Source organism: Merops nubicus, unplaced genomic scaffold (genome assembly GCF_000691845.1).
Source record: "Merops nubicus isolate BGI_N331 unplaced genomic scaffold, ASM69184v1 scaffold12475, whole genome shotgun sequence".
Classification (NCBI taxonomy): domain Eukaryota; kingdom Metazoa; phylum Chordata; class Aves; order Coraciiformes; family Meropidae; genus Merops; species Merops nubicus.
The window spans coordinates 98,745-116,404 of NW_008609039.1; the positions used below are offsets into that span (position 1 = coordinate 98,745).

At 36.9% G+C, this 17,660-nt stretch overlaps 1 protein-coding gene across 1 annotated transcript in view; it reads right to left on the bottom strand.

The window, feature by feature from the left end:
* The window catches only part of OSBPL10 (oxysterol binding protein-like 10), an 84,750-nt gene that overhangs the window by 61,209 nt on the left and 5,881 nt on the right, over window positions 1–17,660 (bottom strand). The window contains exons 3-4 of the mRNA XM_008940480.1: window positions 15,868–15,947; window positions 4,094–4,285 (exon numbers count right to left, since the gene is read on the bottom strand). Of these exons, the coding sequence (XP_008938728.1) occupies window positions 4,094–4,285; window positions 15,868–15,947 (272 nt within the window). The remainder of the gene's footprint in view (window positions 1–4,093; window positions 4,286–15,867; window positions 15,948–17,660) is intronic.

Genomic DNA, 17,660 nt, shown 5'->3' on the forward strand with positions numbered 1-17,660 from the left:
AGGTGCAAGTCCTAGATTGTCCTATATTATAAGCAAGGAAGCAAAGAACTATCAGCTAGTTGTATAATTCGTGCAGGAATCAAATGGTAACCATGTTTACATGGAAAAGGACATGCAAAAAGCAGTAGGACTGTCATCTTATCAAAAAGCAGTCCTTTCCAAATTGTGGAACTGGCCGCTGGCAGATAAAATGTGTATCACACTGGTGGAGACCCCATAAAATCTGCATCTTACTGTACAAGGCGTTCAGAAACACAGGCTGATGATCAGCTGTAACAAATACCACATTTCAAAGGCATCAGAAATTTATCAAGTTTTTAAATTACAGAAAAATATATTTCTATGGACTTGTGGTTAATTCCATTTAATTTGTCTAAAAATCTGCCATTTACTACAAAATGTTCACATACTTCTTACTTCTTTAACAACAATAGTAGCACTTGCAGAGGTCATAAAATAGTCAGATGTTCTCAGCAAAAAAAAAAAAAAACCATCATTCTAAGTTGAAATGTGCCACTATTATTTATTTCAGTGACAGATAAAATTTAATATGAAGCGTGATGTGGTCACTTGCCTCTCTGTCTCAGTTATCTTTAGCCACCTGGAGTAAAGAATTCTACAAACAAAACTCTTACCAGAAGTTGCTAAGAGGATAATAATATGCTTAATTCAGAATTCAATGTCAAGGCCACAGACAATTAGGTTACTATGAAATCACTTATTATGAAATCAGTTGGAAGCATCCCTTTAACACTAATTTACAGCCTGAATAAAGAGGTAGGAAATCAAATAATTCAGTATAAAATGCAACACCAAACTAGTGTATGATGAATTTTTGTTTTGATATAACATTCCATAAATCATTATGGACTATTAACATCAAGTTAATATAAGCAAAAACCTGATTCAAAAGAACAGTATTATTTTAAACAGAAAAATTACATTATGACAAAACCTAATGCTTCTGAGCTCCTCTTCAATTCAAGGCTTGAATAGTAGCTTGGGTTTTAAATGTAAAGTTTCTATAGCAGTCAAAAGCTCCATAATTCATGCTCAATTTTAACTTAGCAAAATTTTGAAAAATAAAGGTTAAGTTCTAATTTCACAACAAAAACACTTATTACATATGTCATTTTGAAAACTGACACAGTTGTTCTTACTACTTTTATAGAATTTTGCACGTCAGTGCAGTGCTAAATAGACCTCTTTGCTATAACCTGTTTTACATTAAAATTCTCTATGCTGTCTAAAAGGAAAAAAAAAAAAAATTAAATCAGCCAGAACAATCACCAGAAGGAAACAGTGTGGGTTTTTTGCTTTCTTAGTAAAAATAAACAAAGTGAAAGATCTACGAAGTATTACCAAATATCACTGCATTATGTCAAATATAGAAGAACTTTTTGTCCTATTTCAACATGGAGACATGTTTCACTCTTGCCAAATAAAAGCCAAATCAAGAAAAACTAGTCCAGAATTGAGTAGCAATTTCAAGTTCAGCACTTCGCGGGGACACTGTCCAAGCTAGTGAAGACCATATGTCTCTAAGTGAAGGATGCTGCCCCTTTTGCAGTATTCCTGTTTTTCACAGATCTCATATATAATATTGTAGTATCACAGTAACATTGTTTTAAAACTTATAAAATACAAGCTGCTTTCATTTTCCAGAAGCATATCAACTCTTTCCATTGATTCAACTACTGTATTTTACAAAAATTAGTTAGCATAGACCTATTTTTAGTACAATTAAAAAAGCTTATTTGCATGCCAAAGCTTCAATGACTTCATTCTTTAAGGGGAACACTAACACAGACCTCTAGTCCTTTTGCAGTATCTTCATCCAAATCAACCAACCAAATAAAAAGCAAAGAGATGGGTGCAGAGGACCAGAATCACTCCCTCTTAGTGAGCTTTTGGTTACTATTCACCTTTGCTTCAGACTTTAAAGAAAAGACTAAAACAGATTTTAGTGCACTTTTGTGAAGGCCTCTGGACCCATCTCCTTATTCAGAAATTTAAAAAGGGAGGATAATGGTCACCACTGAGTCACGCACAGAACAAGAATACTCCCTGAAAAAACAGGCAGCACACACCCAAGTCTAAGGCATTCATTCTGGAAAAGTGGGAAGAAGGAAATGCACAGAGCATGTAATTGAAAGGAAATCTGTGTCCTTTCTTAACCTGGAAAAAGAAACTTATCCTGTCACTAAATGGAAACAAGATCAGTCAAGCAGACGCTTTTTACATGAGCCTCGGAAAGAAGGCAGGACTGATTTTTCCACTCATACACTCTTCTTGAAGAAACAGCACACACACAAAAAAATCCAATACACAAAAAGGTAAAGTTCAAATACCTCCTCATAACATTTTCTTATGCATTGTTTATCTTAGTACCTTTTTCCCTCCCTGAAAAATACCCATTCCATTTTTAACCTTCAATCATAACCATATGTTCAATGTCTTAAGATTTTTTGGTTGTAGTCAAGTTGTTCTCACAGGATTTAGTGCTGCCACTGAGGTATCACTCACATCAAACACAGCAAAATAATTATATTCCAGGATTACAGATTAAATCCATGTAATATTTACCTTTTTGAAATAACATCACATTGCAATACATAAACAAACGAGTCAGCAACCCTCAGGCCTTTTCTGCAGGGATGATATTTAGCCACTTAATCTCTGTTTTACTACAGGCTAGTGTTTTATTTCTTCCTTCCCAAGTGTAGTTCTTAGCATCTGTTGACTTTTTCCCTTCCAAACTTATTAGGAACAGCAGACACACTAATTCTCTATTTCAAATTCCTTAAAGCCCTATCCAGCTTCATTTGAGAAACCTGCAACAGCTCCCACTGTTTATTCTATTAATAGGTTTAAGGTGCCCTCTAAATTCAGCCTGTGAGAGCAAATATAATTAGTACAGTCAAAACAACTTGGAGGAGATGATAGGTAGGTAAAGACAAGATATTCTGATGAAGAATAAACAGATTTGTGTTTTCTATAATGCAAAGAAAACATGGGTGAGATTCAGACAGTGCAGTCTTCACAGCAAGGAATGACTTTTTAATACAATAGAGAATACAAGTTTTCACTGTTAATGTTGCTAGAATAAAAGCAGGCATTCTTCATTAGGACACGTAATTTGAATTTTCATTGAAAGCACACACTAAAAATTTATTCATATTCTTTACATGAAAGGTCTCCATTTATAAACCACTTAGGGAGCATAAACTTAAAAGCAATACAAAACTGCGTCTTGAGGGGCTGCAGCAGATATTTTAAACCCATGTGATAAAACAATGCCTTAAAGCAGCTAGGCTGCCAGCAGTTTCTTTGGTAGGAGTGGGACCAACAAAGGCACCATTAGAGAATAGCAAGAAATTCAGACAAAGCAAAAATAAAAAGGGATGAAAGAAAGATGAACGCGAGTTCTGTGAAAGTCTGCCATACTATTGAAACTTAAAACTGTACTTTTTACTGTCTGGAAGACAGATTTAAATTGGAATACAAGTCATATTTCTTAAAACCTGGCAAAGAAGCTTTGAAAGAAACATGCTTTCTTGTTTGGTTTTCTTGTGTTTAACATGGACAAAGCATTCTTCCATCACAAGGCCAGCAACGGACACTCAACAACAAAGTTTAGACTATAGCCATGTAGAAAAATAGTGTGGGGAGCTGTGCCTTCTTTCACATTCATTCATCAGATTTAATCCAGTTTGACTTTTTTCTAGTTATAATTAAATGCTTCAGGCCTCTCTATCCAATCTGAGAAGTTTTGCTGCATGCAGCTTAAGAGATGTTCCTCCAGCACTGCAGCACCACTGCAAAGTCTGGGAGCTGTGGCCAACCTAATTTCTCTTTTAAGCATACGCACACTCTAATTTTAACACCAGCATAAAGAAGCCTGCACATACCAGACTTCAAGCTGATCCAGAACTAAAGACCAGCTTTTGCTCAGTGAGGAGATCAAAACAAAGCAGTCAAACATAAAGCAGGTGAAACAAAGGGAATGGTTAACTTGTCAGACTTTGTTGCTTATTCTAAAGAAAAACAAGCATTTAGAAGTCAAAGCAAACAGCAGGTTTTTAGCTCTTACCTCTCTGACTTCATGGAGCTGACCAGAACGCTGGCTCTTTGCTCTTCGAGCCGCTGCAGGTGATTTGTGGTGTGTGATGGTTACAACAGTTGGCCCGCTCTGATTCAGGTATTTCTGGCCACCGGGAGCTGCAGAATTAACTGTCCCAGGTGGCAGCAGAGATGAGCTTCTACTTCGCGAGGATGAAATGTTCTAGAATGAGCCATGGGATGTTGGTATTAGCAACCTTTACACAAGTAAATAGTTTACAATTCAGCCTATAGTTTTGTGCTGTTCTACTTTCCTCACAAACCTAAATCTGCAGCTGTAACTGTGCTCAGGCCTAGCTTGTTCCTTCTGAAAAATCTACACCGCTCATCAGAGATCTTCTTGAAAACATTGCAGATATCATCTTTTTCTTGGATTGTCTGAAGTTGGCCTTCACAAAAACCTTTACAATCTCATATATACTAACATGCTGCTGTTTTTAAAACCATACTTTTTAGGAAGGATCAGGATGTATTTTGCAGATAGGGTAGTAACAATGTAAACACATTTTTTATTAAGGTATTGACCCATAATTCACCAAACTGGTGTGAACAGCAAAGAACAAAAAAAAAAAAATCTTAATGCTTTCACCTGATGAACTTTTGGAACACTGCAATGCTGTTTTCAACATTAGAGAAGCTGCAGTTTTCAACATTAGAGAAGCTGCAGTTTTGACAAGGCAAATCTACACACCAATTAAATATTAACATTTAAAACAAAACATGGCTTAGAGTCAACACGTTTTAAGGGTAAGCTTGGGATAAACTCTAAATACAAAAAAAAGGCCAGAGAGATATTTCCAGCAGTATCTGTAGTGTGAATACTCCTAACATACAACCCAGAAAATCAGTCTGAACATTCAAAAACTTCTTCTGTTCTTATCTATTTGTCTGTGTTGTCATCTTGGTTTGTTTTCTGCAGCCCTCAAACCTGTGTTGTCCTGGAGGTCTTTAGGACAGTAATCCTCAGTCAAGCTCAGATGTGCACTAGAGCACCATGAGACATACAGAAAAGTGCAATATCAAAGAGCTTTGCCCTTCTAATTGAACTGTTGATTGTGTCTGTAAAGTTAAAACTGAAACAGAGTAACTCCTATCTCATGTAACACAAACCACTTCAGAGTGACATTTAGTAGCACTTTAAGAAAGTGAGGTAAATATACAGCCCCATGGGTGAAATACCATTTGATCTTCACTACAAGCCCTGCACAGGTAACGATGGTAGCCTTCAACATTGCTAAGTTACCATCACTGTGAGGTCCAACTTTTGAGTCTGCTTGCAAGTGCACAAAAATATCACTTGGGCGCAATTTATCTTCTTATGCCTTACAAATTAAACTTTGCAATTCTGTGGTAATTTCACTAAAAGACTTTAAACCCAAGGTGGACAGGTTCCAATTAGCACTGGAATTTAAGTCAGGCATCACATTATCACTACACTGACTGTCAGTGACAAGGCAGATTATCTGGCACTGCCAAAAAGGAAGTGTAAAGTAAGGTACACGATCCCTCTGCCACCCGCACACAAAACTAGACTTCAGACTTTGAGACATTTGAAGGCTTAAAAAAAGCGGGTCATCACGTTCCCAGCACGAGAAGAACTCAGAGAAATAAGAACTCTGTATTCACAGAAATAAGCATTATTCCATTGGTCTTGATTTACAGACACTTCCAAGAATGATGGCCTGACTGTTTTTGCAACAAATATGTTCTTTACTACCATGACTAATAAAATTATAATAATATGGATCTGTAGAATCAGACATTCAAAATCTATCCATCCTGGCTGATAATTCACAATTGCATTAAAACTAGATTTGGCTCCAAGACAAAAACAAAAAAAGGGGGGGCAGAAGGGGAAATTTGTCAGAAGGACACAGAAGGTTGCCAGAACTTTAAATTCATCTTCCATGTGAAAGAGCACTGCTTAGGCATAACTACTATGAAAACAACCGCCAGAGGAAAAGGCATTTAAAAGAAGGAAGAGGATGACTGAAACGGGGTGCAATTGAATTTCCTTTTTAAAATAGAAGCATCACAGAAAAACATTATTTGTAGTATATAATAGCAGAATATGCTTACTGATGTTTCTTTTTTAGACTGACTAGCATCTGGAAACTTCTAAACCAAATTTAGGGTGCAGAGGAAAAATAAGATAATTTCTTTTTGTTTTCATCATATGATCAACATATCTTCCAGTTGAATAGAGATTATTTTGGTTGTAGAATGAAATCTTCTGAGAATCCCTGACATTCTAGTATGACACAACCACGATACTAAAAACACATGACTGCTACCTGCATAGGGCTAAAATGATCCTAGAACTCACATAAACATCAGTAATGTAAAATCAGTGAGTTTAGCCATGAGTTTGCTTGAAAGCAAACATTCTCTGAGAAGTAAAGTTTTATTATGTTTTGATTGTGGGAGGGAGATACAAATCTGCAAATAACAAAAGTAACAAAACAAATATGTAAAAACCCATGCACTGTTTCTGTTTAAATACAGAATCAGGAAGGAATTCTAGGAGATAGTGACCTTTCAGAAAAACATAGCTGCAAAAATACTCTCATTTAACCTGCACACTTTGAGAGATAAGTGCATAAATTGAAACATATGTATATTCTAAATTAACATACACACATATAAAATACTATCATTGATATTATTTGGCAATCAATGGTATTTTTCAAGACAGTGTTTCAAACTGGAGTGAACTATCTGCAGCTGATCCACAGATCACAATGCACACCTTGACTGCATCTCACAGCTCACATTTCCTCTCATCAAGTCACCTTACACGACACACTTTTCACCAAACCCCACTTAAATTTGGGAGCCATAAATTTGATAATCAACTATTAGTACAAAAGCCGCTAGGTAGCTGCAATTTATTGGTTTTTTTTTAACTGGCTTTGTATCACAAGCAAGTAATGAACACATTTCCAAGAAACAGATATGTCCATCATTTTAGGAGTCTCCTGATCCAGATTACATTTTTTCCTCTGTAAAATTTGCTATAGTTCATATCACAGCTCACTGGGCTACATTAACTACACACCTAAACTGTCACAATGAACAGTCTGTGGGACCACACTGCATTTTTAAGATGGCTTTCCTTTAAGTTTTGCAACAGCATGTGGCAGCTCACAGCAACTGTCAGTGGACAGTCATTTAGGCCATGGAGTTTGGGATTCTGTGGAGCAGGAGGAAAAAAATCAGGAAGAATAGCCCATCTATAGTTTCAGTAGTGGGTGGTGCTCAAAAAGGCTGCCCTGCTACAGGAAGACTAGGTAAGCTCAGATCTCTCCATACAGAAGGTCACACTGCCTGGAGTGCCTGACATTCAGCTGCATGACTTGCCCTACAACACTGCTGTGATCTCTAGGGGGAGATCTCCTCTGCCAGTGAGCCCCTTCTAGAGCCCTCTCCTTCCCCTTGCAGCTCAAAAGATTTATCAATCCTATGCAGCTCTAAAGAGTCAGGAAGATGACAATCTTGAATTAGCACATACAGCCACAGTCTGTGGCAAATATCAGAGGCAAATACATTGTTCTGAACAGCTCCTACAGGTCTGTAGGCAACTTTTCCTCACCTCTTTATTTTCTGTCCCTTTATACCCTGTATCCATCTAATGTCCAAACATTTCCAACCAATATGCCAGAAAATTCTACCAACCCACAACCCAAATCCTCTATCATACAATTTGGAATTACTCTTCAGAGGACATCTGTAACATACAAACCCAAAATAAGCTCAGCACCAGGACCTCTGGCTACTCCTGAAGCTACCCCTAGCCAAGGCCTAGGGACAAAAAATCCTAACTTAAAACTTGCAAAAGCAGTCACACACAAAGCGCAGGTGAATGTCTGCAGGAGGCAGTTTCTACAATCACTCAAAACCTTTTGAAGTGGGGATTCCACTCCTCAATGTCACAGAGAACAGCAGCAGAGTACTCTGCCTGCTCCACTCAAGGAGACAGGGGCAGCAGCTAATTCCTTCTGACAGCTTTTTCCTGCCACTGTCAGAAGAGGCCTCTCCAGGAACTACACTCAGTCTCAAGCACTTTTGAATTTTACAACACACTGTCAACTTCTACGTCCCAAACAAATATTCCACTCCTCTTTTGCAGAACTTCTTCAGATTAAACACGGGGAATGACAAGCCTCTCTTTCACACTGATACACAGCGGTGCAAAAATGAAATTCAAAAATTTGTTAAAATTTATGTGATGTTTTCCACAGCTAAACCCATTCTAATTACACACTATACTACAACCATCACACGCATTCTCCCAGGAAACCAAAGCTATAATAGTAACTGATGGATCTTTTTTCCTAATCCCCTGCTCTTCCCCCTAGTACTGCTGTTATGACTGATCTGCCCCTCTAACTAGTATCATACCCCATATTCTTTGATCCTGCTGCTTTCAGGATTGCAAACAAATAAATAAAAAGAAAGTGAAAAGTCTGGTGAAAGGAAGACATAAGCTCTTCAACAATTAGTAGCACATGGTGCCAATGAGTCAAGAAATCCACATGCCAAAGTATCCCAAAAGGATTACAAATATTCTTCCCTTAGGCTGCACTTTACCACTGCTCCAACAGTTTGCTTGCTAATAAAATGAAACTAATAAAAAGAATAACAAAGATGCTAATTAAAGATTAAATTGTAACTGGTGTTCACCTTGGTTTTATGACCTAAAGCTTAGCTAACATAGATTTGGGTTAAGATTTTTATTTTAGTAAACCATTCATCTCCAAGCTAAAAAAAGCAGAATAATGAATGCTTCCGTTTGGATATCAAAAATCCTAACAATAAAAATAATGTAACTGTAGAACAGTAAGTACCACCTATACTAATCTTTTCATGACTCATTCTCCCTGAAGATTTGCGTTCGTGTTCACAAATAAGCTGAAGTGTTTTTCACCATTTACCAGAAGCAAACAGTTTTGTTTATTTTGGAAAGTAAATACAATGCTCCAGAGATCAATGAACCAATTTCTGAAGTAAACTGTCATATCTGTTTATGGCTGATAATCATCCTTTTCACAGGCACTGTGCCACAGATGTTTTCTACAGAATAATAAATACTGAAATCTTTTACTGTAAGCACAGAACCAATCCCTGCATGCAGCTCTGGAGCAATGAGAAGTCACACACTAGCAGAAAGTAATTATGATTTTGAGATGCCACTATTTGGTATTTTAATTCCCATTTACCTCTTTTCCAAAGCATCCCGAGTGACTACTGACAAAAGAAAACTACAGAGATCTGTTCAATTTACAGTATAAACACTCACAAATATTAAAACACAAGTGACTGAATCCACATAACATCTAAACATCAGCATTGCACAGGGAGCAGCTTATGATATGCTTTGCACATTTGTGTAAAGCACCATCTGACAACATTATAGTGCTTCACCATCTCCAGTAAGGCAATACATGTGTCTACTTTAAAGCAAGAGACTGTGATAAACATTCCATCATAAAACCTTTGACAAGAATCATTTGAGCAAGCTCATGAACAGTCCTAAATGTAGGGGGTTTTCCTTTTCTGTAGAAAGGCTTTATAAGCAGAGAGCTGTCAGCAAGTCTTATCTTCAATCTCCCTCCAAAGGAAAGAAAAAAGGTGTCAAAACGGTGTCACGTATCTACAGCCATGCACTGCTTTCTTCTCAGCCTCACCACTGTAAGGATTTCCAAAGCATGTTTTAGTCAGAAGCACCATTCTTTAGTTGAATCCTGCAGGTCAGGGACAACAGGATGAAGCAGGCAAACATATGAGAGAAGGGCAAAGTAAATTTGCACAAAAGGGAACGAGTTTTGATGTGAATAAAAGAACCAAACCAACTCTGTGCACAAACACTTGAAACTTTCACTAATCTGGCTTTATGGAAATAGTTAATATGCAAGTGTTAGCAATATCCAGTAAACAATATATGAACAATGCATTTAGAAATCTAATGGTATCTCCATGACCACTCATTAATAAGGCAAGAAGAAACATGATAAAACCAAAGATCTATGATAGCCATTCTTCCAGCTGTGGAGAAAAATTACCTATCTGACTCATAAAGATTTCACAAAAGTGTTGACCTCAAACTTTCAGGCATCCCAGGGGCACCTCAGTGAGCCGGCAGAACGCCACTCTATGGTAGTAGAATGCCCTCTTTTCTGTTTCTGATGCCAAAGCTAACATGGAATCAGAAACCCAACAAAGTCTGCACAAAGGGTGGCAGCAGAAGGAAGGGAACTGGGCTGCCCTTTGCAGCTGCAGGGAGTCAGCAACAGTTCAGCTGAAACATGAATCCACATCAGCTGATTTTTAGCAGCTCACTGTGCAGCTCCAAGCCCTAAGCTCGAACAAGAGGGCATCCACCTCTTTATTCTAGACCAGACCTAAGCTAGAAGTTACCAACTGAGCATAATTTAAGGCAGAAGCTACTTCACAAGATAAAAGGTTTCTGTTCCAGCAACTGATTCCCACATTTGAATTAAGAGCTGGTATAAAACCCATATGTTTGTTTTTATTAGTGCTTTTACAGCCACCACCATTAAACAGTCAAAAAAAAAAAAAAAAGGGGGGGGGGGGTGGAACAGAAGAACTAAAAAGCCTGTGACAATTTATGGATATAAAATTATTCTTGGAATTTATCATAAAAATCTTCTTTGTGGAAGCATTTTATATCACTGAATTCCAACTTGACTTTAATTAAAACCTGTGCAATAATATTCACTTGGAATAGTCTATAAAACCGGCAATCCTATCAAGACATAGAAGACTTTGAATACAGTGTGATTTGGCACTCTGTGGAGGTTGAGCAATCTCTAATTAAGCAAAATGAGATTTGTATGGGAAAACCAACAACATTAAGAGTATTTTACAGCGCAAGAATTATTTGCCAGAGAACGTTATCCTTTTAGTGCTTTTTTGTCATTAAGATGTAAAATTTAATTAAAGCAAAGTGAGAGACTTAGCTTATGTTACCATCTACTTGTTAGCTGTATAGTTCACCATTGGAATATTTATTAGTATGCAACTAAATCATTACTATACAACTTTTCTTATTTTACACTTTTTTGTTTGTTTAAAACACTACCCTACTTCATTTCCTTCACCACTCCAGTGCCCAGTTGAAGCTTTAAAGACAGCAAGGACAGCAAGTCATACAGCAGCATTTTGATGTAGGCAGTAGCTCTGAAAAAGAAAGGAAACCAGTGCTGACCTAGATGCAGCACAAGAAGGAGGAATGTTCTCTTATGAATATTTCACAGAATTAGTGGAACAGCTTCAGTTTTGAAAAGCATGCTCTGAATTCTCATGTTTTCCTATCAATCTTCCAATTGTATCTATTCCAGATTTCAAAAATGCGTTCTCTCTTAAATAGGAAAGACTTGTAGCTAAGAGTTGCTCCAATGGTATTCTTGGGAACCTTCCCACTGCTTGCCTAGTTAACTGATTATTTTTCCCTAGTTGACCTATGCTTGCCCAAGATAAAACACACACTTCACTGCATATTTTACACTTCCCATTCCACCTCCTTCTCAAGTGTATGACTCCTAAAAAACTAGCTAGAAATCTCTGCTTCTTGTTCTTCCTCTGAAGAAGGCAAGTTTAAGCTGTAGAAGAACCTGGAAGCAAACACTCAGGCTCCAGCTTTCCAGATGGCAGAAACATGCCTGTTCCCAGCAGAGACATCTTGGCTTCTGTTCAACTCCAGAAGTTCAAAACACCTGGGTATCCTTCTGCCTGTTCATGGCAGCACTATAAGAGACAGACAGGTTGCAGTCATCACTTACTACAGCTCTCAAAGTATGAGGAGAGGAGGGAAGACAGAGATACAGCCCTGCTGTCAGCAGAAGACAAATCACAACATGATGTTCCTAGGAATTTCTATTTTAACATTGCTAGGAATGGCTATTTTAACAAAATCTAGAAATACAGATTTCTGACAAATCCTCAATTATGCAAAAGGAATTCAAACACGTACCCTTCTCTGTGTCATTACAGACTTTTCTGTGTAATTCCAGACCCAAAGTAATTGGCTAAGTAAGGTGGCTAAAAAAGCAGCATGTTACTTTATGTAAATTTTATGTAATATTAAAATATTTTAAATAGCACGTTTCCATTCCCATGCTAACCATTATTATACTAAAGTACCTTAATCTACAAGATAAATATTTTTTTTAAAACCACAAAGAAATACAGGAGTTCTTTCTTCCCAGAAACTTTGAGAAAAAGAAAAGAAATGCATTTTTTTCTAGTGTCTGGAATCTCTGTGAAGAATCACTCCCTTGTAACCAATATCTGATCTCCAAAGTCTAATCACTAAAGCATTACAGCCTTTGGTAACTTGCTTGATAAAAGCAGAGGGAAGCTTTAAAGCTCACTTGTAGGTGAAATCTGGGTCAGCACTATATGCAATGCTAAAGTCAAGGAGAATCTGCCTTGCAGATAATACTCTAAGACGACAGGAGGGCGAAGAGGAAAAAAAGTATATTGAAAAAACAGAGAAAAATCTTTTCCTAGGAACCTTTCGTTTGACAAGGTAAGCATGATACTACTTCAAGTACAGTACACTTCTGGAGTAAGAAGCGCAGTCATCAGTAGTTTCCATATGAAGCACATAAATTCCAAACATGTCAACATGGACTCATTGGACTGTTAAGCTTAAAATTACTAAAGATATAAATTATTTATTTGCTCTGTGGCTTATAATCGTGGAGAAATAAGAGTGCTTCACTAACAAACACGTCAACTGAAAAGTGACCTGACTGATTTCTAATGCAGACTTGAAACACAGAACTAAGAAAAATATTTTCATTTTCTTCAGCATTTCTATACTAAATGGATCCAAACTAATTAAAATGTATGACTGGCCATACCAACCAAAATGCATCTATATTCCAGCACTCTATGCCAGGTTTCTGTAACTCATCAGTCTTCTAAGAAAGATTCAAGAACTCCCTCCTGCCATCTGAAATAATCTTTCATTTGGTTCCTCAGTCACATATGTCCACCACTCCTTTGTCAAGGAAATTCTTTAATTTTCTTGCACAATGAGCCTAGGAACCAGAAGAAAGACACAGCAGTGGTAGGTCACTATGCAGGAGTACAAGGACAAGTCTAGAGAGACGCTCCCCATTCTAAGCCCCTGCTGTTTGTAAGAGTTGCATGTTAGATCTCCTGTGACAGATACTGTCTTTGCATTTAATAGCCTCCCACTCAGTCAAGACTTTCTAGTAACATCTTGCCTTTCGAACACTTTTCAAATTTATATACATTTCTGGTATCCTAAACATCCCATAATAATGTCCAGTTTTCATTTACTTTTCATTTTGAACCTGTTTTCAGCTGATTTACTTTGAGGCTCATCCATACCAATATTATTGTTAACAGCTGGAAAATACTACCTACACAGCCACTCCAGAGCACTTAATAACACTGTACTTGCCCTTATTTGCCCTTTCCCTTCCCATCATCAGGAAAAAAAGACTTGACAGGTTAGTCAAGTTTTGCCACACAGGGTTCATTCCATGCAGAACAATAAAGATCATAAGTACCTGTCCCCACTCCAATGTTTCTGTTTCAGAAATAGAAAGAAAGTAATAAAAGTATTCCAGACAAGTATTTGACACAGAACAGTCTAAGTATTTTCCCTTTTGTTCCTTGCTCCTTTCCTGAGAATTCCTAAAATTCTATTTGTGTGTTTTGACGACTACTAATTGCTGGACATTTTCATTGCCTTAACACAAGGATTTTTCTCTTGACATACTAACTAATTCACAGCTACCAAAATATGTAGATACTACTACTGCAGGAGCTCAAAACTGACGTAGTATGAAAAATTCTGAACACAAACTATTAAGAAATGCAACACTTTTTACCCAAGCAGGAAAAATGATACATACTTCACTTAACGATCAGCTTCAACTCAATAACTGCCACTCTGGAATGATATTTTGGTATTTATTAGACACTTCCACAGAATTATTTATCAGGAGCAGGAAAAAGGAGAAAAACAAGCAAAACAAATCATTACACCTTGTCCTATCACTACAAGCCTAGGCTTGTAGTGATAGGGCAAGGCATAAACAGGTTCAAACTGGAAGAAGGTAGATCTAGGTTAGAAATTAGAAGTTCTCCTCTATGAGGGTGGTGAGACACTGGATCAGGTTGCCAAAGGAAGTTGTGGATGCTCCATCACTGGAGGTTTTCAAGACCAGGCTGGAAGGGGTTTTGATCAACCTGGTCTAGTGGGAGGTGTCTCAGCTCATGACAGTGGGGTTGGAACTATATGATCTTCAAGGTCCCATCCAACCCAAACCATTCTATGATTCTATGATCCCATGATTCCATGAAATCCAATATTAAGAAATATTAGCAAACAGAGAGTAGAAAAACCAGTATGCCACAGCACAAGTTTCTGATACCATATGTACTGACCAACAGTTTGGCTAACTCATCACAGTACATTGTAGATGCTAAATATTTAAATAGGTTCAAGAAGTGACCAGAAAACAAATTGAGGAATAATTAATTGATGGCAGTTGAGTATAAGAAGTTACCTTCTCTATTTAGCATAGGAATTCCCTGAGCTGCAAATCAAAAGCAATGTAAGAGTACCCTCATCAAGTAGAGTTGCTGCTTTCTGACCAGTACCGGGCCACAGCTATGTAAAAAACATATCTACCAGTCATGCATAAGTACTGATAAAGTACTGAAACTGAAGGGACTTATTCTCCTCCAAAGGGTTTTAGTTTTACCATAATTGCTTCCTGACAAGTCCACATCACTCAAAAACAAGAACAAAAGGTTAATTTTAGTTTAATCCACACATTGAAATGAATGCCAGTCTCCTCAAAATACCATTAATCTTTTCGAAGTCCAACTTTCAAAGATACTCAGGATCAGAAACTTTGACTGCGCTTAACATAAGACCGATACTCTCAACATCTTGGGGCAGGGAGCAATCCTTTCTCCTTGCTGTTACACGTAATTATTTTTAATATAGCACAAACAGTCATAAGGAAAGCACTGTTTTTCATTCTTACAAAGATGTCGTTATTTTTAGTGATAATACAGTATTAACACCTAAAGCCATACATAAAACAAATGCATTAATAATTTCTAATAGTTTTTTTTTGTTGGGTTCATTTTAATATCTCCCACTTTCAAAGTGCATTCTAATTTAAACAGATTCGTCATTTCTACTCAGAGGCAGGGGACACCCTTAGCCCATTATTCTGCTATTTTTAAAGTCCAAATTATTTTATCTTTCTAAAATATTTATTTAAGGACAAAAATTATGACATCACTTCCAAGGAGAAATAAGCAATAAATCTTCAGACAATGACCTCCTTCAGATTTGGTAGAGAAGCTGAAGACTGCTAACATCTAGCTGAAGCTTCATTACAAGCCATTAAATCTTACAAGATCAAATAAATCTAATATCAGTTAATTACTGTCAGGACATCACACAGATATTTAGTAGTAAACTGTTGATCCAGCCACTCAATTAACCATGTATTGCACGCACTTCACTGATTTCTCATAAATAGGACAATGTTTATTTACTAAGATCATCCAACTCACTTAAACTTGCTACAGTTAGTGATGAAAGACAACTTGCTGCTTTTATTCATCAACCTCTAAACATCAACCCACTAACTACAGCAGCCAATCTATCATATCCAGATCATGCTGTTCTTCATCTACACTACTTAAAACATTATCATTTACCTTAGAATTACCATCCTTGTGATGTTTGGCACAGGATCGAAGCTGAGTTATCCAGTATTGTTTCTCCTTTGCATCAGCAGCTGGTACAGAAAACAGAAAATGCAGGGTATCACACATAAACAGACATTCTTTTTTCCTCCATGGGAGAAGGTGATAGGGCAGGGGAGATTATTTACAGATTAGGATGCACTATGAGTTCCATTTTACATTATTTAAATATGTGCATGTTCTTCAGTACAACACATCTAAACCTCAAGATATTGTGGCCAGCTGAAAGAGTTAAGCTTATGTGTCTGCTTCATATTTATCACCTCCAAGTGCTATTAAAAACAGAATTACCTCAAGATGACTTTTTAAAAATTTTTAATCTGCTTTTGTTTTACTCGTCTCTCTTTGTGAAGGACAAGGGCCATACCACAGCATTTAAATCAATAAATACTCTACACTCAGGCTGCCCATCAGCTACCTGACAAGCTACCAGTTCCCCAGATATGTAAGTATTTCTGTCTGAATGTAGTTCAACTATATGTCTCTTTAAACTTGTATGTTATTTGCAAGCAAATTAAAGGCACAAGAATGAAAACCACAATTTCCCCCATACAGCTTTAAAAAATAGCAAATGAACGAAAAGATGGTCTGCAGTCTTTATCACGTGGCTTCTGTGTAATATTAGAATTAATAAGTCTAGAAGAGAGGAGAGAGGTTTGGGTTTGCTTCTGATTTAAAGAAACCACTACTACAGTAATCCTAATTAAGAATACCAATACAGAGTGGATAATTTCAGCAGATATTTCCTCTTACCTCCTCTTCTATTAAATTCTATTGACTCAGCATGAAAATTATTTACTGATATGAATCAAATTCATAGATCTCATTAAATGAAAAGCAGCATATTATAAGTATTTCATAATACTAAGTGACTGGAAAAGCATAATAATGAAATGACAAGTGTTCATGATTTCTAGCTGTGCAAATTCCAAAACATTTTGACAGAAACTCTCCCTATTTGTTCTCGTGATTCAGTACTAAGTATAAAAGAGCAATACACTGCAGCACAGAAGAGTCCTGTATACTCTGTCCTGATAGACAATTGACAAATTGTGGTCAGAATAAAACTAACATAATTTTAAACTTTTATTACACTGTACTACATGTCACTTTTTATATCAGGGTGGGTTTTTTTTTTATATACTAGTTGGATATTAAGGTGCGTTGAACAACTGAGCACACTGAAAATACATTAGAATCTGAATACTGCTTTAAAAAAAAAAAAATCCAGAGTAACTCTTATATACCTTATATTGCCCTTCTTACATTTGGGAGCAAGGGAAGGCAAAATTTTACATTAAAGCTGCATTAAATTATTCCAAGACTGGCAAGAACAGAGATAACAGCCTTCCACTGGCATTTTTCCCTTCCCCAATCCATCGTCAGATTCATTAGTCCACATTATCTGCACGATAGTGGCAGGGGAGAACAATCTTAGAAAATAAATGGTATGCTGTGGACAGCAATGAAAGCAGCTTTTTTGTCCTTCAGAAGCAAACAAGACATATTGTACAATCCAAAAACCACAATAAGAGCTTACAGAAGGCATCCTGAGGTATCTTTCAGCCCTAGAAGTCTACATATTGTAAATTCACATGCATTTAACTCCAGATTAATCTTCCACTGTGTTTTATAATACAGTATGTAACAATAGACCTGTATAACCACTACTTTCTGACAGTATAAGGAAGTAAAAGAGAAATTAAATATAAGAGAAGAGATGCAGAAGCAGGAATCGTAGAGAT